General features: G+C 37.3%; 1 protein-coding gene across 5 annotated transcripts in view; it reads left to right on the top strand.

Moving 5' to 3' along the window:
* Window positions 1-23,414, top strand: part of SUZ12 (SUZ12 polycomb repressive complex 2 subunit) — a 48,413-nt gene that overhangs the window by 9,728 nt on the left and 15,271 nt on the right. For all 5 annotated transcript variants that reach the window (XR_014821398.1, XM_084985206.1, XM_005669069.4 and 2 more), the window contains 4 exons: window positions 9,652-9,701; window positions 16,143-16,228; window positions 18,456-18,687; window positions 19,802-19,895. Coding sequence is in view for 4 of the 5 variants with exons in the window: in XM_084985206.1 (XP_084841332.1) it covers window positions 9,652-9,701; window positions 16,143-16,228; window positions 18,456-18,687; window positions 19,802-19,895 (462 nt within the window). In the remaining variant the exon portion in view is untranslated. The remainder of the gene's footprint in view (window positions 1-9,651; window positions 9,702-16,142; window positions 16,229-18,455; window positions 18,688-19,801; window positions 19,896-23,414) is intronic.

Here is a 23,414-nt window from a genome sequence, read left to right as displayed (position 1 = left end):
TCTATTACTATTCAAGGAATACCCTACAATATAGGTATATATAGACTAAGAACATTCCCAGTGCATGCACTCTCTAATTTTTGCTTGAATTTCAGATCGTTGTTTGTTCACCTACCCAGGACAGAGCTCTTGGGATTATCAGGGTTTTATTAAAGTATAAGCTGTGGCCTGAGCCTGCTCTGACATCCCCACTTCTTTTTTCCTAAACACCTTAATAATTTGCCCTCAGGGCTTTCAGAGCTCATGTGAAAAAGAAGAATGAACTAAGAAGAAGAAAACTTGACCCTTTTCTTCATCTTCCCCATCAAGGTTCTACCTTCATCACTGCTAAACCCCACTTACTACTATCTCATTGGCTTTGATAAATACTACAGAACTTCCCTTAGGGCCTGTGTTGTGAGGAAGATTGATAATACTGGTTAGTTTTCTTTGAATAACCTAATAATTATGTTCATTTTGACCCAGTGGATTCAATAGCTGGGCCATTACTATATCAGGAGTGTTATTAATCAACTCACAGAAACATCAGAGGGTTGCATAGAACTCCTGCTTGTAATTTTGAAAAGCAACTTTTTCATTCTTTAGGATACAGCTTGGACCAGTGGGTTGATCATTTCAAGCGCCCCAAGATTTTTTTTTTTTAACAGACCTAACTCTGTGTTGGAGCTCACCATACTTAATACCTAGTAAGGCACATTAAGCCCAGGAGGTATTAAATTACTGTGCTAGGTGTTTCAACTCAGACCTGCCCCTGCCCCAGCTCTTTATGAATGTCTCATTGTTGCTCCCAGAGTCACTAAAATTAATTGGGAAATTGCTTCATTTTAAGTTTACCCCCAAGGCCCTATATTATTAAATTCCTTCATTGTGTTTCTCATCTCAAATTAGGCAAAATCCAGTTGTTCAACTAAACTTATCACACAGGATTGTAAGAAGTTCCCTAGATACCAGTATATAATGCCAGCACTATAAAACATTGCTTGTAAAATCTATGGTCAAATTCTCTTAAGAGAATAAAATAAATCTTTGTTCTAGGACATTCTTTGGTAGAAGTTAAAATCTTAAATCATAGAAAAAGTTATCTCCATCTATATTTTTATTCTATACTATCTCAAACATGGAAATATTGTTCCATTTAATTGGATCCTGTATTCATTGAAAGCTAGTCTTGAAGTCTTCCACTGGATCTCATGTTCTTTCAGTACTTAAACAATTTTAGTATCTCCACTCTCAAACCCAATGTATTTCATTCTCCAAAGTTTCTGGAGAATATCAAGGTACCTAAACATACTATAGTGCTACAGCCCAAAGGTTAGAACAGTCAACCACCCAACCTGTTTATAACAGTTGTAGTGACTTGTAAAAATCAGATTCCTGGCATTATCTGTACAAAGTAAAATTAGTGTTCTGGGATCTTTTTTGTATTTTATAGTGGCAGAATTTTATTAGGGAAAGGAGTTGATAGAAAAAAGAAACTTGTGACATTTCATGGTTTTCATTTCTTTAAGTTGTCAGTTCAGTGACAGACCAGAATTGCATTTGTAATCTTAAAATTCAATGATAATGCCCACCATCTATGAAGATTGTTTCTTTTCTTGAACATTGGCTTCTGGAAACTCCATCACATTTTAGAAATTCATTGTGCTCACATCTCTGGTCTCCAAGTTTTTCCTAATGATTTTCCTCATGTTTTTGGTGTGGTTTTGTATATTTAAAATAATTTTATTTTCTTTTTAGAATGTCTGATACAATGCCTCATGTTCTTTCCTTTCCATCTTTTGCTCCTGGCATGCCAATTTGTTGTGAATTTTGCATTTATTTCGAGTTTTGACCAAGCACCATGGTTTGTTGGAATAGATCTCTGGTCTTTCTGTGTTTTCCATCCTAGCAGGATCCCAGGGGTCTCTTTGGGCAGTTAATCCTACCAGTTTGGGAATTCTTTCGTCATAAATCCTGACTTCTAAGTGCATCCCCACTGACTGAAAGGTAGCATGAAAAGATTTCCAAATTGGAATTGCTTCCAGAGGTATTTACTGTGGTCAGGTTAGAAGCACTTTTCACTTAATCATTTTCCATTCCTGGTCTACTGTTAGTAGATGGAGAAATACCCTCCAAAGGTAACTAAACTAGAACATCTACTAAGGATATTTTCAAGCCTTTGTTTTTAGTAGGCTAGTAAGGTAAAGTGCCTTTCATCACTTTTTGTTATTATAACCTAAACTTGTGTGTTAGTAATCTTCCTTTTCTTACCATCTCTTTGTATTTTAACAAAGTCTGGATGTTGTTTTTTTTCCGGGATTCCCATTTCTTTAATGTACCACGTCCCAAACGCTGTACTAAGTCCTAGGGGATATAATGATGTGCAAAACAGATGAAAATCTTGCCTGTATGGAACTTCTTGGCATTTAGGAAAAAAACAATTGTATAATAAAATTATAAAATATGTGCTAGAAAAGTATACATAGGGAAACTGTGTATAAAGCATGAGAATCAGTACTTGTTTGAGATGTTGAATTTGGAAATAGTGATGTTCAATGAAGGCTTCCCTACAGAAATGAGCTGAGATTTGAAAAAGATAAATAAATACAGGAGTAAAATGGGGAGAGAGGCTGAGCAGTTAAATGATTATAGATAAAGGCATATAGAATATCATTTGAGGCTGGAGTAGCTGACTAGAGAGAGTAGAGAGAGTCTCAAGCAGATGGCCATGGCCAAATAATGCAGAGCCTCTCATGTGTTAACATGGTCTTGGGAGTTCCCTGGTCTAGTGGTTAGGATTTGGTGTGCTCACTGCTGCAGCCTAGGTTTAAGCCCTGGTCTGGGAACTGAGATCCCACATCAAGCTGCTACATGCCTCGACCAAAAAAAGCAGTGTTGGTCTTTATCCTAAGAAAGCCATAAATTATTTTATTTATTTATTTTTATGGTTACATCTGTGACATATGGAAGTTCCTGAGTCAGGGACTGAATCTGAGCCACAGCTGCAACCCAGGCCGCAGCTGTGGCAATACCAGATCCTTTAACCCACTGTACCAGGCTGGGGATCTAACCCACACCTTCACAGTCACCCTAGCCACTGCAGTCAGATTCTTAACCCACTGCGCCACAGCAGGAACTCCACCATAAATAATTTTAAATAAATACATTGCATTCATAGTGTTTCCCTAGCCTTTTTTTTTTTTTTGTAGATGTAGCTGTATTTTTAAAACTTTAAGCTGCTTCTTGATTGTCTTTTCCACTATAATAAGATCTGATTTGTCTTCCTCCCCTTTCTTTCTCTTTTTTTATAGTGATTTTTACTTTTTCTATTATAGCTGATTTTTACAGTGTTTCTTTCTTTTTTTCTTTTTAAACAATTGTCTTGATTGTAAGTATTGAAGTTGTTCTCAAATCAGCATCTTTTCATTCTTTTTTCAGAACTTGGGCCATAAGTTTCTTTTTTTTTTTAATTTTTTATTGTAGTTGATTTACAGTGTCCTGTCAATTTCTGTTGTACAGCAAAGTGACCTGCTTTTATATACATTCTTTTTCTCATGGTATCTTCTATCATGTTCTATCACAAGTGATTGGTATAGTTCCCTGTGCTATACAGCAGGACCTCATTACTTACCTGTTCTAAATGTAATGGTTTGCATCTACTAACCCCAAACTCCCCGTCCATCTCACTCCCTCCCCCTTCCCCTTGGCAACCACAAGTCTGTTCTCTATGTCCATGAGTTCATTTCTGTTCTGTAGATAGGTTCATTTGTGCCATATTTTAGAGTCCACATATAAATGATATCGTATGGTATTTGTCTTTCTCTTTCTGACTTACGTAACTTAGTATGAGTACCTCCAGTTCCATCCATGTTACTGCAAATGGCATTATTTTGTTATTTTTTTATGGCTGAGTAGTACATAAGTTTCCTTGTGCATTCCTGTTCCTGAAGGTGCCTTATCACTGAACATATAAGTATTTAAATAGAAATTTTTAAAATGTTCCCTCTTGTATATAATCTTTGGGTTTACAATAGTTTCTTTATGTTTTGTTTGTAATACTTCTGGAAGGTGATTCATTTATATGTAATAGATTCCCACCCCTCACTCAACTTTATCTTCTCACACAAAGTATTCCCGTTCTTAAGTCTGAACCTTGAAAGAGACAGTGGATCCCCAAATAATGGGCTTGATGCAGTCACCATTTCCTCAGCTTTATACATGATAGCATTAAATGTAACAGTGTAGATGGCAAATAGCTTATCATCCAGCTTGTCCTGTCCTGAGATGAGAGAGCCATGATCCTAGAAATGAAGCCTTAACACCTGCCCCTAGCAGATTAATGTGTACAAAGCAGAGCCACTAATCTTTGTCTATTTCCTGCATAAAAATGTCAGTCCTGTGTGGGATGTGGCTATTCTTAAAATTTGGAGTTTCCTACCTGAATCTCATCTCAATATTAGTCCCTTATGAATTTAAACTTACTCAGTCTTACTCTGTAGACTCTTAGAATTGTCAGATACTTGTGCTTGGAATCTTACCTCCAAATTTCAAATTCCCCCCTCTGGTTTCCTACTGCCATATTGCTTGCTTCCTAAGAAGAAATAGACAAGGAACACATCATAAAGATTAGCCAATTCCTTACCTGATATTTTATCCTGATCATCTAAGCTAAATTCTGTGCTGCGGAAAACTAAATAGGCCTGACCAGTCCTACATGTTTCTTTCTTTCCTTCTTCTGATCCAGCTTAACCAATTAAGATGTGGATATAGTAGCCACAAGACAGGGAAGAGAAGAAATAAGAAAAGGAAAGACAACTCTTTTTTCCTTGGACTAAGCCACCCATGGAAGGGATCAACTAGGCCTCATTGTTACGTTTTATTCTAGGTGCATATCAAGAGAGGGAGAAGGAAGGGAAGTTGTGCAAAACAAATCATATTTCCAAAGTTATTTTTTAAGTTGGTTAATTGAAATTTGGAATTCTTTTTCTCAAACAATGTTATAGTAATGGCTGAATGTGCTTGCCATCTCATTTAACTTAAAATGTCCAGTTTGTTTGTTTGTTTGTTTATTGTCTTTTTGCCATTTCTTGGGCTGCTCCCATGGCCTATGGAGATTCCCAGGCTAGGGATCTAATTGGAGCTGTAGCCACCAGCCTATGCCAGAGACATAGCTACACCAAAGTTCACGGCAACGCTGGATCCTTAACCCACTGAGCAAGGGCAGGGATCGAACCCGCACCCTCCTGGTTCCTAGTCAGATTCGTTAACCACTGAGCCATGATGGGAACTCCATAATGGCCACTTTAAAACTGTCTCAAACCATCCTATGGTGAAGGACCTTTTTGTTTCTAATTTTCAATCTTTTGTAGGTGGATACTTTTGTAAATATAATGATCGCATACTTAGATGTTACGGCAATGTTAAATTTCTATAAAAGTGGTTAAAGTCTTATTCCTAATTTCTTGCCTTGTTGTGGAATGATAACAGTTTCCCCAATGACTTCAGTTTGCAGATCCTGGTTTTGTTTGTTTCTTTGTTTTTTTGTCTTTTTGCTATTTCTTGGGCCGCTCCTGTGGCATATGGAGGTTCCCAGGCTAGGGGTCTAATCGGAGCTGTAGCCACCGGCCTACGCCAGAGCCACAACAACGCAGGATCCGAGCCTCGTCTGTGACCTACACTATAGCTCACAGCAACGCCAGATCATTAACCTACTGAGCAAGGCCTCATGGTTCCTAGTCGAATTCGTTAAGCACTGAGCCACGACGGGAACTCCTGCACATCATGTTTTGAGTAACACTAATTTAAAATACTTTCTGGGGTAGATCAGTGCATGGTATATCTGTCATCTCACAGTTGGAGCTTAAAATCACAGTTCCTGTAAAAACAGTGTAAATATTGTTAGTACTGTAGTATAATGGGTCCTGATCCCTAACCTTAAAAATCTTATTATTCTAGGGAGGACATCATTATCCTCATGAAAAGCATCTGTTGAGTGCCTTTCTATAAGAAGCTACTAGGTGCTAGGGACACTGATGTAAGATGTCAAAAGAGAATGGAACTATATTCAGTTTCCTGGGATAGACCATGATGGGAAGTAATATTTTAAAAACGTATATAAATGTATGACGGAGTCACTTTGCTGTACAGCAGAAATTGAAGCAACATTGTGAATCAACTATATATATATATATATTTAAAAAAGAATGTGTATGAACAAAATTTTGACAAAAAAGTGGTAAATGCAAGTGCTTATAAAGGAAATGAAGCTCTGAGGTGGCTAGCGATGGTGTCTTTGTGGAAGAGGGAAAGAATTTTTGATGCATTCTTTAGGATTTTATACAAGCCTCACAGAAAGATCATCTCAGTTTATAGATATCAGGTCACACCTAATAACTGGAGCCAGAATTCAAACTTGGATTTTCTTTATCATTCTGTTCTACTTTCCTATTTAAGGCTTTAGTGGAGATAAAAAGAAATAGGGGTCATATTATAGACAGTGGTTAGTTGGAGACCCACTAGAAAATTTGGGGAAAGGAATGATTCATATGAAATACTGTTTTAAGAAAATTAAACTGGGAGTTCCCATCGTGGCCCAGTAGTTAACAAATCCGACTAGGAGCCATGAGGTTGCGAGTTTGATCCCTGGCCTTGCTCAGTGGGTTAAGGATCTGGCGTTGCCGTGAGCTGTGGTGTAGGTTGCAGACATGGCTTGGATCCCACATTGTTGTGGCTCTGGCGTAGGCTGGCGGCTACAGCTCTGATTGGACCCCTAGCCTGGAAACCTCCATTATGCCAAGGGTGCAGCCCTAGAAAAGACAAAAAAAGAAAAAAAAGAAAATTAAACTGGCCTAGTATGTAGGCCAGTAACTGAACCAACTAAATAGGATAGACTGGTTATGACTAATGGATTTTCTTCTAACATGTGGAAACTGTAGAATATTTGTCTCTTTCTTTCAGTTTTTTGGAGTTTCACTAATTCTGCATTGTAATGTTATATTTATGGAACAACTTTCATAGGAAAATGCTGGTTATCTTTTAGTAAAATGGCATGTAAATTTTTTAGACGGTAGATACACTTTTTAAAAATCAACTTTGGGCATAATTAACATTCAGTAAAATACACCCACCTAAGTATTTATGTTGAGTTTTGATGAATGTATACATTTTTCATTAACCATAGTCCCAGTCAAGATATAGAACATTTTAAATGGATAAGCAATGAGGTCCTGCTGTGTAGTATAGGGAACCATATCCAGTCTCTTGGGATAGACCATGATGGAAGATAATATGAGAAAAAGAATGTATATAGATGTTTGACTGGGTCACTGTGCTGTACAGTAGGAATTGACACAATACTGTAAACCAACTATACTCTTAATTTTAAAAATTTGTAAAAAAAAATTAAGATACAGAACATTTTCATCACCTTGAAAAAGTCCGAGCTCCTTTACAGTTGATCCCCTTGATGTACTTTTGGGGGGGGGGTATTTTTTTGAGGTTTGGTTTTTTTTTTTTTTTAATTACAGGTAGTCAAATTCACTCTTTTTGTTGTATAGTTCTGATGCATACAGTCTCGTAACAACTGCTATAATCAAGATTAAAAACCTCGGAGTTCCTGTTATGGCCCAGCGGAAACAAATCTGACTAGCATTCATGAGGATTCGGGTTCGATCCCTAGCCTCACTCAGTGGGTCTGGGATCTGGCGTTGCTCTGAGCTGTGGTGTAGGTTGCAGACATGGCTTGGACCTTGTGTTGCTCTGGCTATGGAGTAGGCTGGCAGCTGTAGCTCCGATTTGATTCCCAGCCTGGGAACTTCTGTATGCTGTGGGTGCGGCCCTAAAAAACAACCAAAGAACCTCTACAGATTCCCTCATACCCCTTTTATAGTAAGCCCTCCCCATCCCCAATCCTGGTGTGTTTTAAAAATGTATCTGGGAGTTCCCTGGTGGCCTAGTGGTTAAAGAATCTAGTGTTCTCACTGCTGTGGCTGGGGTCACTGCTGTGGCGCAGGTTCAGTCCCTGGCTTGAGAACTTCTGTATGCCACAGGCACAGTCCCATCCACCTTACCCACCCCCTAAAAAAGTGTATCTGATTCATGTCCAGAAAGTGATACACATGAATTACTTGTTTTCAAGAATGCCATTTTATACCATTTTAATTTTCTTGATACTTAAATTAATAGTTGTTATATTTAATTTTCCCTTTATGTTCTCCAGCTCTGCTTGGACCCTTAAACTTCTATTCCTCCATAGTCATTTTGTTCTCTACTGATAGCCTAGGATACTTTTCTTAGGACTGTTCTAGAAATGCCCTTTGAGACCCACACCCTATAGTTTGTGGGTGTTTTTTGTTTCTGTTTTTGTTTTTGGCTGTGCCCACAGCACACAGAATTTTGCAGGCTGGGGATCAAACCCACACCACAGCAGTGACAACTCTGGATCCTTAACCACTAGGCTACTAGGGAACTCCATTTTGTTTTTGTTTTTTTATTATGCATTTTTATAGATTATTTCACTAAGAAGATAGAGGCATCCTCACAACTGTTGAAATATCTCATTTACTCTTACTTCTCGAAGAAAAAGAGGAGACCTGGGCAAAGTTACAAAGCTAACCTCTTTATAATATGTCCTCATTTGCAGTCATTACTTGCTCCTTAATGCTCTCTTGCCTCAAAGTCTTTATATAACTCTTCTCCCTCTGATTACAAGAATGCATAGATTGTCACCATCATTTTAAAAAAAAAAAAACCATACTCTTTATTGATCCTTATTGCCCTTTAACTATTATTTTCTTTGATTCTTTACACTGATAAATTTCTTGAATAAGGGACCACTACTGCTTACCCTTTCCAACATCTGTTCTCTATAGCCTTTGTAATCTGGTGTCGGTATCACACAGCAAAAACTATGTTCTGAAAAGTTAGGAATGGTTCCTGATCAAGAAATAGATTGCTCTTTTCCAGTTTAAAGGTTCTCCAAGTCTCTTCATGGTTTTTTTTTTGTTTTTTGGGGGTTTTTTTTGTTTGTCTTTTTTTTGTATTTCTATCCCATCTTAATAGCATTTTCATTGTTAGTAGATACTTTTCAAAACAAAAATATCACTATAATTTATACTTCCTTTTCATTGCTTCTAAAACTAAACATGAAAATGACATGTTGAAACAGTAAATTACAAATCTAGAGTAGATTTGTGATTGTATATTTCACCCCAGTTGAAATAGAAAGTGAGGTTGTTAGGAGGTTGAAATTCTGTATCTTGAAAATATTCAGATGGAAAAAGAAGTTTATGGAAGTTTGCATGGATTCAGCTACCCTTATGAAAATTTATTTTTGAGGGAGTGGGAGAGGAAACTTGTCCCCATCTTGTAGGTAGGACATTAAAACAGTAAATTATCTTACCTTTTATTTTGTGGTCTATTTTTTCTTCCTCTTTCATGTTTTTGTTTTCATTTCTTTGTGTGTGTTTTTTGTCATTCTTTTTAATGTGTATAGATGCACTATTTTGGATGTCATACTTAACAGGGAAAACATGGGCTTGAGTAGAGTTAAGAATTAGCCAAATATTTATAAGTTAGCTAAAGTAGCTTTGATTTCAATATTATATTTTAATGTTTAGGTTATTTTTAATTTAGAGCATTAAAGTGATAACAGTTTTTTGTTTGTTCTTTCAGCTTGTCAGCTCATCTGCAGCTTACATTTACTGGTTTCTTCCACAAAAATGGTATGTACTTAAAAGTAAACATATTGGCATTCTAACAACAAAACATTTTTGTGAATATAAAAAAAAATACATATGTAAATTTATAAAATTATATTTAAGGGAAAGGTATTGATTCTGATAGTTTAATTTCTCTTTAGTGGATTTTAACCATTTAAGTTAACTGTTTTATGTGGTCAGTGACAGGACGTGGAGAATGTAACTTGCAACTCATTAAACTTTAAAAGTAGTAGATCCTGGAGTCCCCGTTGTGGCTCAGCGGTAACGAACCCAACTAGTATCCATGAGGATACACGTTTGATCCCTGGCCCCACTTTATAGGTTAAGGATCTGGCGTTGCCATGAGCTGTGATGTAGGTCACAGATGTGGTTCGAATCTGGCATGGCTGTGGCATAGTCCGGCACCTGCAACTCTTATTCCACCCCTAGCCTGGGAACTTGCATAGCCGTGGGTTTGGCCCTAAAAAGACAAAAAAAATTTTTTTAATAAAATTAGTAGTTCTTAAATTTTAGTGTGTAGAGAAACATGTTGGCAGATTGTTTGAAATACATATACTTGGACCCTACAAGGATTCAGATCTGTAGGGTTTTGGTGGACCTTAGGAGTCTGCATTTAATAAGGTGTACCAAGGTAATTCAGAAGTGAGTTGTCTGAGGAACAAGTTTTAAGAAACTATCGTAAAAGCTTTTAGATGAGTTCCCATTGTGGCTCAGTGGTAGCAAACCTGAATAGTATCCAGGAGGACACAAGTTTGTTCCCTAGGCCCCCTCAGTGGGTTAAGGATCCTGCCTTGCTGTGAGCTGTGGTGTAGGTCACAGATGCAACTCAGATCTGGTGTTGCTGTGGCTGTGGTGTATGTAGGCTGGCAGCTGCAGCTTTGATTCGACCCCTAGCCCGGCAACTTCCAAATGCCACAGGTGCTGCCCTAAGAAACGAGAGAGAGCTTTTAAAAATTGTAGGTAGGAAAAAAAAAAAAAAAGAGTTCCCGTCGTGGCGCAGTGGTTAACGAATCCGACTAGGAACCATGAGGTTGCGGGTTCGGTCTCTGCCCTTGCTCAGTGGGTTGGCGATCCGGCGTTGCCGTGAGCTGTGGTGTAGGTTGCAGACGCGGCTCGGATCCCGTGTTGCTGTGCCTCTGGCGTAGGCCGGTGGCTACAGCTCCAATTCGACCCCTAGCCTGGGAACCTCCATATGCCGCGGGAGCGGCCCAAGAAATAGCAACAACAACAACAACAACAACAGACAAAAGACAAAAAGACAAAAAAAAAAAAAAAAAAATTGTAGGTAGGGGAGTTCCTGTTGTGGCGCAGTGGTTAACGAATTCGACTAGGAGCCATGAGGTTGCGGGTTCGATCCCTGCTCTTGCTCAGTGGGTTAAGGATCCGGTGTTGCCGTGAGCTGTGGTGTAGGTTGCAGACGCGGCTCGGATCCCGAGTTGCTGTGGCTCTGGCGTAGGCCGGTGGCTACAGCTCCAATTCGACCCCTAGCCTGGGAACCTCCATATGCCGCAGGAGCGGCCCAAGAAATAGCAACAACAACAACAAAGACAAAAAAAAAAAAAAAGACCAAAAAAAAAAAAAAATTGTAGGTAGGGAGTTCCCATTGTGGCTCAGCCATAACAAACGCAACTTGTATCGATAAGGACATGGGTTTGATCCCTGGACTCACTCATTGGGTTAAGAAACCGGCTTTGCTGCATAGGCCAGCAGCTGCAGCTCCAATTCAATCCCTAGACTGGAAACTTCCATACACCACTGTGTGACCCTAAAAAAATAAATAAAAATTGTTGGAAGACCTTATACATAATAATATTGTACTCATTCTCTGGTCTTCTTACTGCTTTCTTGTTGTCCATTTAAGTTTTAAGTAGATTTTTAAGTTGTTAAACTAATCAGTTATCTGTGGGGTCATTCCTGAAGGTACATGTTAGCTTCATCTGGCTCATATCTTAATAGATGAAATTTTGGCTCTTATCTCTAAACCATACCTTTTAGGGCTCTATCTATTGCTATTTTAAAAAGTTATATAACCCAGCTCAGAGCCATCATCTTTCCAAAGTTCATAAGTAGAAAAATAATGGGAAAGTCTTTTAATAAAATGAAATTTCTTAGATTTTGTCATTTTTCATTTCCAGTGTTTTTAGAACTTGAACTTATAAAGACTAATGATGAGAATTTTAAATAACTATCTTCGAATCTGGAATAGGTGAAGAGTTTTCTGAGTAGAACCATTTCTGCAGAAACATTTTGAGTAGTTTTTAAAATACAGTAACAAAACAAAACATCAATTGCTACTAATGGGATTTATCAGTGTTAGATATTATACAGAGAAAATTATGTAGTCTTAAATGTTACTTCATTAAAAGAAGTGAAAACATATTGAGTGAAGTTTCAGTTGATTTCAAAATGAATAAAATGTCTCTAGGCTTGTCCGTCCACCTTAAATTTGTATGTGTAAACTTGATCATGCAGTGGAATAAACCTTTATAAGAAAGAAGTCAAGTTGTCATCTTTAGTATTGTTTAGTAAGAAACAAAGTTTAGTAATAAAACAGATGGTTATATTAGAATAGTTTGAAAACTAGTCGGGTTTTTAATAAAAGAAATTTGAAGTCTGGTCATATTTGTATTAGCAACTGATGTAACTTCTAGTTTTGCCTTAAATCTGGTCCATTTTTTTAATGTAGAAATAACCTGAGCAGTGTTTTCATGTTTTTTTTTTCCCTTAAATCATTTATAATTATTTTGTAGGGTTCTTATTTCTAGTCATTCATCATACTTGGTATTCTGTGGTACTTAGAAAGTATATGGAGGCCTAACACTTTAGAAGCTTATAATTTGAATTTTACAGATTTGTTAGCCCTAGTTCTCAGGGACTTCTATAAAACATAAATTATCATTGAAATTGATGATGGATGTTAATTGAATAATATTTACTAATTAATATTAAATAATACTTGATTACAAATTGAATTTACTTGAATTAATTAGCTGAAATTAGTTGGAACATGATGCAATAGACTTTTCCTGTCTACATGACAAAAAAGCTCAAAAATTGCTCAAATTCAATTAAAGTTTTTTTCCTTGATATTACTGAAGTAAATGGGGAAGTAAATTCTGTCTATACTTCTATTTCCAGAAAATAAGTTTCCATTATAACTTTGAAATTAGTGGAAGTTGGAAAGAAGCAGATATATTGCCTCTATTGTCTATTCAAGGCATATTTGCAGTTTTTTTAAAAAGAATATTTTTAAAACACCAGGATAGAAAGGCAACCTCAGGATCTCACACATCTGTAGTTCCCATCATGGCTCAGTGGAAATGAATCTGACTAGCATCCATGAGGACACAGGTTTGATTCCCTGGCCTCACTCGGTGAGTTAAAAGGATTGGGCGTTGCCATGAGCTGTGGTGTAGGTTGCAGACTGGTTCGGATCCTTTTCTGCTGTGGCTGTGGTATAGGCTAGTGGCTACAGCTTAAAAGACAAAAAAAAAAAAAAAATCCCTAAAATCTCATTATGTTTTCTTTTTCTTTCTTTCTTTCTTTTTTTTTTTGGCTTTTGTCTTTTTAGGGCTGCACCCATGGCATATGGGGGTTCCCAGGCTAGGGGTCTAATCGGAGCTGTAGCCGCCAACCTAAGCCAGAGCCACAGCAATGCCAGATTCAAGCCATGTCTGCGACCTTCACCACAGCTCACTGCAGCACCGATCCTTAACCCACTGAGCGAGGCCAGGGATCAAACCTGCAACCTCATGGTTCCTAGTCAGATTCGTTTCTGCTGTGCCACGAAGGGAACTCCTCTTTCATTTGTTTTTGTTCGTTTGTTTATTACTCAAATGAATTGATCACATCTGTAGTTGTATAATGATCATAACAATCCAGTTTCACAGAATTTCCATTCCATAACCCAAGCACATCCCCCCACCCCCTGAACTGTCTCCTTTGAAAACCATAAGTTTTTCAATGTCTGTGAGTCAGCATCTGTTCTGCAAAGAAGTTCCGTCTGTCCTTTTTTCAGATTCCACATGTCAGTGAAAGCATTTGATGTTGGTGTCTCATTGTATGGCTGACTTCACTTAGTATGATAATTTCTAGGTCCATCCATGTTGCTAAAAATGCTGGTATTTTGTTCATTTTAATGGCTGAGTAATATTCCCTTGTGTATATGTACCACATCTTCTTGATCCACTCCTCTGTCAATGGACATTTAGGTTGTTTCCATGTCTTGGCTATTGTAAATAGTGCTGCAATGAACATGTGTCTTTGCGAGTTGTGGTTTTCTCTGGATAGATGCCTAGGAGTGGGATTGCTGGATCAAATGGTAGTTCTATTTTTAGTTTCCTGAGGAATCTCCATACTGTTTTCCACAGTGTGATTGCACCAATTTACAATCCCACCAACAGTGTGCTAGGGTTCCTTTTTCTCCACCCCCTCTCCAGCACTTACTGTTTGTAGACTTTTTGATGATAGCCATTCTGGCTGGTGTAAGGTGGCACCTCATCATGGTTTTGATTTGCATTTCTCTAATAATGAGTGACGCTGAACATCTTTTCATGTGTTTTTTGGCCATCTGTATGTCTTCTTTGGAGAACTGTCTGTTTAGATCTTCTGCCCATTTTTGGATAGGGTTGTTTGTGTTTTTTTTGTATGGAGCTGCAGAAGGTGTTTATAAATTTTGGAGATTAATCCCTTGTCAGTTGAATCACTTGCAAAGATTTTCTCCCATTCAGTGGGTTGTCTTTTCGTTTTGTTTACGGTTTCCTTTGCTGTGCAGCTCTTTTTTTTTTTTTTTTTTTTTGTCTTTTTGCCATTTCTTGGGCCGCTCCCGCAGCATATGGAGGTTCCCGGGCTAGGGGTCCAATCGGAGCTGTAGCTGCCAGCCTACGCCAGAGCCACAGCAACACGGGATCCAAGCTGCGTCTGCGACCTACACCACAGCTCATGGCAACACTGGATCCTTAATCCACTGAGCAAGTGCAGGGATCGAACCCGTAACCTCATGGTTCCTAGTTGGATTCGTTAACCACTGTGCCACGATGGGAACTCCAGCTCTTTTGTTTTTAAATGAAGGCTTTAGTTAAGCAATTACTGCTTAGAATGAATATGCAAAGATTATTAGGGTACTATTTTCATGGTATTGTTCAGAGAGTATTTTTGGTATTACATTTTAGACATTGGGTTATTTTTTCACTTATTAAATTATTTTTATCCTAGATACAACTTTCAAGAGACTGATTCAAATGTATTTTATGGGGTTTTTTTGGTTGTTGTTTGCTTTTTAGGGTCACACCCACGACATATGGAAGTTCCCAGGCTAGGGGTCTAATCAGACCTATAGCTGCCTTCCACCAGCCACAGGCAACCTCCATATGCCTCAGGAAGTGGCCCTAGAAAAGGCAAAAAGACAAAGAAAAGAAAAAGAAACAAAAAAAAAACTTGGGAGTTCCCGTCATGGCGCAGTGGTTAACGAATCCGACTAGGAACCATGAGGTTGCGGGTTCGGTCCCTGCCCTTGCTCAGTGGGTTAACGATCCGGCGTTGCCGTGAGCTGTGGTGTAGGTTGCAGACGCGGCTCGGATCCCACATTGCTGTGGCTCTGGCGTAGGCTAGTGGCTATAGCTCCAATTCGACCCCTAGCCTGGGAACCTCCATATGCCGTGGGAGCGGCCCAAAGAAATAGCAAAAAGACAAAAAAAGAAAAAAAAGAAAAAGAAAAAATTTTGTGGGGGTGTGTGCGTCTTTGTCTTTTTCTTTTCAGGGCCGCACCCACAGCATATGGAGGTTCCCGGGCTAGGGGTCTAATTGGAGCTGTAGCCGCTGGCCTACACCAGAGCCACAGCAACACGGGATTCAAGCTGCATCTGTGACCAACACCACAGCTCACGGCAATGCTGGATCCTTAACCCACTGAGCAAGGCCAGGGATCAAACCCGCAACCTCACAGTTCCTAATCAGATTAGTTAACCACTGAGCCACGATGGGAATGCCAGAAAAAATGTTTAATGTTCGTTTTATGTGTTAACCTCTCCTGAACTATTTCATTTGTACTTTCTAAGAAAAGAAGCTTTAAGTGTATTTGTCAAAAATACTTTTGACTAGCCATTTATTGTATTTATTATTTATAATCGTAAATGTTAAATCTTTGTATCAGACGTAATCAGTACTTTTTAGTATTAAAATAACTGATTTTGAGTATTAAAATAATTCATCTTATTTGAATCATAATAAAATCACAGTATGTACGAAGGTAATTATAATTGACTTTACATAGAAAGGCTTTTAAAACATTCACTGTAAATTTGGATCTGATTTTTGGGGAAAAGTAATGAATAAACTGAGCAGGCCTCATTTAGGAAGTTTTTTTTGTTTGAAATTCTCAGACTTATTAGGAAAATGAGTACTATTTTTTAAAAGTAGACTTTAAAGTATTGATTTTGTATTTAGATAAGCCATCACAAAATTCAGAAAATGAACAAAATTCTGTTACCCTGGAAGTCCTGCTTGTGAAAGTTTGCCACAAAAAAAGAAAGGTAATGTATAAAATGATATTGGTATATTAAATGTAATAATTTTTTCATTGTATATGTTTATGCATGTATATTTTGTTTTTAAACCTTAAAAGCTTTTAAATATGATAGGTGTCTTATAAAAATGATAGCTTCTTTTGCCAGCCTCCCATATCTTTTGTTTTTCCTAGTCTGGCTCGAAAGCTATCTGTGTAAAACATCTGCTATAGGAATCTGACAGTGAAGAGAAGACGCTATCTTTTTAGCATCTTAGGACATAAATTCACTTGTTTCCCTACCATTCCAGTCTCTTAGCTTATTTTTTAGCTATTTGTACACAATGTAATTGTAAATTGTAAAGAGTTTTTCCCAAAAGGATTATCTTGTAACACGACACTCAAGAAAGGAAATTCTGTTGCTAGCATTATCTGCATTAACTTACTAATACACTACTTCATTTTTTTATTTGTAAGATGAAATCATTTCACCATAGAAATAACTATTATCATAGTTAAATTTCCTGGGCAACTCACCAAAGCTAACAGATATACTTTTAGTAGCCTCAAGTTCTTGGGGCTGATTTTGTTTGTTTTTTTAATTTTTATGGCTGCACTGGCAGCATATGGAAGTTCCTGGGCCAGGGATTGAATCTGAGCCACAGCTGAGACCTATGCCGCAGCTGTGGCAATGCCATATCTTTAACCCACTGCACTGGTCCAGGGATTGAACCCACACCTTGACAGAGACCCAGGCTGCTGCAGTTGGGTTCTTAACCCCCTGCACCATGGTGGGAACTCCTTGGATATTTTTTAGAGTAGGAGTGACCTCTATAGAGATTCCTATTGATGTTCTTCCAAAAATCGTAGTAAGGTTAAATGGTGCTTGAAAACTGTAGCAGAACATTGATATTGAGTAGAATAATGTGATGGGAATCAGCAGTGTAAGTATATGTTAAAAACCCAACACTTCTGACTCCCACCCAGCCCCCATACACATGACAAGTAGTCTTGTGAAATCTTCAAGATATATTACTATTTAGGCAAAAAAAAAAAAAGACTATAACTATAGTATGATCCTTTTTATATTAAAAAAAAATAGGTGTAAATATTTTCTTCAAAAGGTATAAATAGCCAGTTGCTACTGTTAGTCATCTCTGGAGTTTAAGCTCTATGGAGGTGGGAAAGCCTTATCTTTTTCTCATTTTATACTCTTTTGTAGAGCAGAATTTTAAGACTATCAGCATGTATTGTTTGTCTTTAAAAAGAAGCTAGCTGAGAGTTCCCTGATGGCATAGTGGATTAAGGATCTGGCATTGTCACTGCTGTGACTTGGGTTGCTGCTGTGATGTGAGTTCAATCCTTGGCCCAGGAACTTCCACATGCCACAGGTGCAGGGGGAAAAAAGGAATTAGCTAAAATATGTACTATATTTTCTTGTTATAAGGGTCTTCTGCATCTTATATTTTTCAACTTTGCTCTTTCAGCATAACTAGTTATATAATTACAGAATATTACTCATAAGATGATTAATGTAACTTAGAAACATCATATTTAAATAGATCTACTGTTTCATAATGTTGACAGTGGGGTTATTGTAATCATCTTTTCCTATCACTTTTTTTGTTAAAGTATAATATTTAAGGGAAAAGGTTAATTTACATGAGTTTAATATTTTAAGTGTGGTTTTATTCTATATTTCTAATTTAAAATTTCAGAAGACCATCAGCTAAGTGTTGGCTGTAGCATTATCATTATTTTCATTGTATTGAAGTAATCCTCAATTGTGTTAATACTTGGAAGATAGTTGATCCAAATTTTCTTTTTTTTTTTTTTTTTTTTGGTCTTTTTAGGGCCGCACCTGCGGCATATGGAGGTTCCCAGGCTAGGGGTCAAATCGGAGCTACAGCTGCTGGCCTACACCGCAGCTACAGCAATGCCAGATTAGAGCCGCATCTGTGACCTACACCACAGCTCATGGCAACGGCTGGATCCTTAACCCACTGAGCAAGGCCAGGGATTGAACCCGCAACCTCATGGTTCCTAGTCAGATTTGTTTCTGCTTCGCCATGTCAGGAACTCCCCAAATTTTCTTTTCTTTTTGCTTCATCACAATTTTCAGCACATTAGAATTTTAGCATGCCATTTGTAAGCCATAACCTATACCATATTTCTGATAGCTGTGCTTAGAGATTTTATTGTAATTCTTATAATTGCATATGCATAAATAAATATAATAATCTTTGCCTTTGCAGGATGTAAGTTGTCCAATAAGGCAAGTTCCTACAGGTAAAAAGCAGGTGCCTTTGAATCCTGACCTCAATCAAACAAAACCTGGAAATTTCCCGTCCCTTGCAGTTTCCAGTAATGAATTTGAACCTAGTAACAGCCATATGGTGAAGTCTTACTCATTGCTATTTAGAGTGACTCGTCCAGGAAGAAGAGAGTTTAATGGAATGATTAATGGAGAAACCAATGAAAATATTGGTAATTTTTATTCTATTAATTTTACTAGATTTTGTCATTGGAGATTAGGGTGATCAGTGAAAATGATTTGAACAGGTTCATCTCCACAGTATTTATAATTGTGTACAGACTATTTCTTTTTGGGTTACTTTAATAATTATTTAAAGCTTTGCTTCTCCAAGGAAAAAAATGGTGCAGAACTAGAAATAATTGCCTTGTTCTAATAGCATGGCCTTTATTTGCAAATCTCCTTTAGTCTAATGAAGTAATTAATTTTATGGTAGATTGGCCTGGCTCTTAGACTCCAGGCTATTGTGCTGTACTAGGTATTTAATCTATAAAATTCCTTTTATTGTATAGTGAAACATTTCATGTAGTAAAAAATATATATTGAACAGTAAATGGGAAAGACTAGTATTTAAATTAGTCTCTCAGGAAACTGAATTTATTTCTCCACCCCACCCCCAATGTTTTATTGTGAAAAATTTCATTTATACAGAATAGTCGAAAGAATGTGGTAGTGAATACCTATCTACCCACCACTTAGATTCTACAGTTAATATTTTCTTATAGTTACCACTTATCTACCCATCAGTTTTGAATCCACCTTTGAGGTAGTAATTCAAACAACATATATGTGCTGGGGACACAAAGATGATTTATAAAATCCAGCCCTATCTTCCAAAGACTCATAACCTAGACTACAGAGATAAGCATGAAATATAATTACAGCTATATGATATGTGGTATAATAGAGGTATATGTAAAGTTGAGTGGAGAAGCACCATGGAAGAAATAATCTTTGAATCTGAAAGTATCTTTTGAAGTTCTTGGAAAGTAACTGTGTATGAGGACCATTTTTTTTCTCCTTGCCCAGCAAGGAAGAGCATTCTGAACAGAAAATAACATTTGCAAAAACATGGGGTTAACACCAATGAATATTACAAAGTAATGACCTACACATATGGTAAAAACAGAAAACTGAGGAGTATAAGTCTGGGTCTTATTATATTGCAACTTAAGTATGTACCTCATTTGGGATAATGTAGTATTGTTATATGAAGAGACCATATACCATAAATACGATGTTTTTTGCTTGAATATTTGATTCATGAGAAATGTTTGTCAAATTCAGATGTCAATGAAGAACTTCCAGCTAGAAGAAAAAGAAATCGTGAAGATGGGGAAAAGACATTTGTTGCACAAATGACAGTATTTGATAAAAACAGGTAATGTTGATGGATAAGCAAGGGTCCCATAATGTTTGAGATGTTTTTATTTTGAAACATAATTATAGTGGTGATACTGTTTCTTTACCTTTGTTTCTCTTTCTTATGGATGAAAAAAATTTGCATATACTGAATTTTTTCTCTTTGTCACATAGAAAGCAATAAACAGATGAGGAACTGTTCGAATGGCTCAGTTAAGATTGTTTATTTGGCAAGTATTTTCTTTGTCAGACACTGTTTTAGGATGTGAGAAGGCAACAGAACCCCTGCCCTCATGGAGTTTAATTTCTAATGAAGGAAACAGACACCACCCCCCAAAAAATTATATCAACTAATGTCACTTAGTGGGAATACTGTGAAGAAGTATAAAGAGAATAAATGTTGGTTTCATAGAGAAATCCTTGGGGAGAAGGTCAGATTTGAGCAGAGACCTTAATGAAGTGGGCCCCATGCAAATCTTGAGCCTATGTATTTTCTAAAGTTAAGAAAATTATATAATTATTGTGTGGCTCTGTGTATTTGGCACAGTGTAGCAAGGAATACTTGGACTTAAGAGTCATCTCTGCAGGTTTCATTTGGGAATTAACCATCTTAGTGCAGGTAAAACCAACCTCCAGGAAGCAAATTCAGCATTCTTTTTTGACAGGGTTGGAAGATGAAACCTGTTCATGCCATGATTTCTTATCCCAGGTTGCTCACTGGTAGTTAACATTGATCACAGTCAGTTATAGGAGAAAGAGACAAGAAAAGAAACTAATGCATTTCTCCTTCTCTTTAAAAAGTAGATTGTTGCCCTAATGTACTCTACTTATTAGTCACCAGGTAAAGAAACATATCTGGCTTTTAATGGGAAAACGAAGGTAATTAGGAATAATGCCGTAGATTTTACTACCATATTGCCTTAGAATATCTAATCACTTAATGTCACCAGGAGTATCCAATATAGTGGGGGTTTTTTAAGTCAGAAATTGGAATGTAGATCAAAAATTTAAATGGAAAAAAGAAACAATATACTAGGAGATAGGAGTTGTGTCTGTGGGAGAAGCAGTTACGATGTCACACACTGGGTTTCATCAATCTTGGTAAATATTCTATTTTAGGCAGCATGGTGGGAGGGGTGCATTATACTCTTTTAAGAATTCTTTTGGAGTTCCCTGGTGGCCTAGTGATTAAGGATCTGGCATTGTCACTGCTGTGGTGTGGGTTCAGTCCCTGGCCTGGGAACTTCCGCATGTCATGGGCTCAACACCCCCCCCAAAAAAAGAAAATAATTCTTTCTACCTTATGTAATATATTCCTTGTACATTAAAAAAACAAAACAAAAAACCAGCTGCTTTTTATTTAATAAAAAAAAAGTACCAAAAAGAAATCATGGGAGAATTTTCCCCCACCTTACTTTGAAAATTTCCAAATGTATAAAAAAGTTGAAAGAACAATACAGGTAATTAATACCCATGTGCCCATTACCTAGATTCATCATCACTTGTTAACATTTTACATTTGCTTTATTTGTGAGTATGTATTTTTGTGACAGACCATTCGAAGGTTAGATTGTGACACTCGGTTTCATTCTTTACTCCTAAACTCTTCAGCATGTGTTTTCTAAGAACCAGGACATTTCCCTCCATAACCACGACACACCTCTCCTGCTCAGGAAATTTTGCATGGTACAAAAAATACAATACTCTCTCCCTAGTTGCCCTGGTAATGTCCCTTTTCTGCTCACTCCTCCTCCAACCCCCAATCAAGGATTGTGATCTGTGCCTAGTTTGGAATAGTTTTCCAGCCTTTTTTCTTTTTCCCCTTTTGTGATGACACTTTTAAGGACAGGCCTGTGGTTTTGCAGAATTTCTTTCAATGTAGTCTTTTGCGATTGTTTCCTTATGATTAGATTCAGGTTAAACATTTTTGGCAGGAGCGCTGATTGCTCCTGTGTTCTTTGTGCACGTCACAGACACAGCTGATAGTAGGCTTGATGACTTGGCTAAGATGGTGCTCACCATGTTTCTCCATTGTAATAGTACCTTTTCACTGTAACTAATATACAGTCTCTGTAGTAATTTGTACAGGAAACTGTATAAATGTCCTTCTTCTCCCAACAGCCTTTAACTTAATAATTTAGTGTCCATTGGTGATTCTTGGCTTGAATAAATTATTCTATGGCCGTTGATAAATGATAACTTCCTGTCATTATTTCCTTGTTTGTTGGCATTTTTCTTTGAAAGCATTCCTTCCCTCAGCTTTTTTTTAATCAGTATGGATGAATGAAATTCAACTTGTATTCAGTCTGTTTTAAGCTATTCATGTTGCTATTTTAATGGTCAGATTGTCCCCAAATTTGGTCAGGAGGAGCCCGTCCAAGTAAGCTCTTATGCTCCTTTGACTTATTTTTATTTTGTGTTTTTCCTTATTTTTATGGAATGTTTTAGGTATTCCAGGCTTTACATTACCCTTTTCCTACCTCTGCTCTGGAATTGGCTATTTCTTCAAGGAGTCTTGGTTCATTTTTAGTAGAGGAAAAGTATTTGCAGGCCAAGATCTGGGGCATTAGATGTTTAATATTTCTTTTTATAGCCTCAAAGAAGTTAAAATCTCCTAAAGAATAACCAAAATTCAAAAGCCATACCAAAAAAGTATGAAATATTGAGTGAAATAAAAAAACTTGTGAAAACAAAAAAGCTAGTATAAGCCAAGGCAAAATAAATATAAAGAGAAAATTAATTTTAACTCATAGATAGATGGCTCATTTCTAAAGAGAAAGATCATACTAATTTAAAACACCACAGATCAATAGAAGAATGAAGAAGGGACATCATGAACATAAGTTTACAAAAAATACATATATGGTGTTAAACACCTAAAAGGTAAAAAGTCTGAATGTGAAAGTACACTGAGATGTCATTTTTTCACTTACCTGTTTGACAGATCAAAAAACTTGATAGGAGTTCCCGTCATGGTGCAGTGGTTAATGAGTCCGACTAGGAACCATGAGGTTTCGGGTTCAATCCCTGTCCTTACTCAGTGGGTTAACGATCCGGCGTTGCCGTGAGCTGTGGTGTAGGTTGCAGATGCGGCTCGGATCTGGCGTTGCTGTGGCTGTGGTGTAGGCCAGCAGCTGCACCTCCGATTAGACCCCTAGCCTGGGAACTCCAAATGCTGCAGGAGCAGCCCTAGCAAAAAGACCAAAAAAAAAAAAAAAAAAAAAACTTGATAAAACACTGTTGATGAGGCTGTGGGGAAAAGGGCCTCTTCATATATTACAGGTAGGAGAGTAAATTGGATTGTACACTATCAGATGTACAGCCATAACCATAGTCAATGTGAGCCTACATGAAGGAAACTTTTTTTTTAGACGTATAGTAATGTATTACCTATTCAAATTAATAAATTTTAAAAATACTAAGTTGAATAACTTTGCTGATATACTTATTGAAGTAGAATAAATTCAAGTAGCATAGCATGAAGACAAAAATTCTTAAGTCTCAAAATCATTTGGTGTTAAGAGTCAGACTTTGGAGA

The sequence above is a fragment of the Sus scrofa genome, chromosome 12 (genome assembly GCF_054392235.1).
Source record: "Sus scrofa isolate SSC_HxYL_T2T_F1_AM1 chromosome 12, Sscrofa_HxYL_maternal_Yorkshire_Landrace_v2.0, whole genome shotgun sequence".
Lineage (NCBI taxonomy): Eukaryota > Metazoa > Chordata > Mammalia > Artiodactyla > Suidae > Sus > Sus scrofa.
This window is presented reverse-complemented; position numbering and strand designations above follow the sequence as displayed.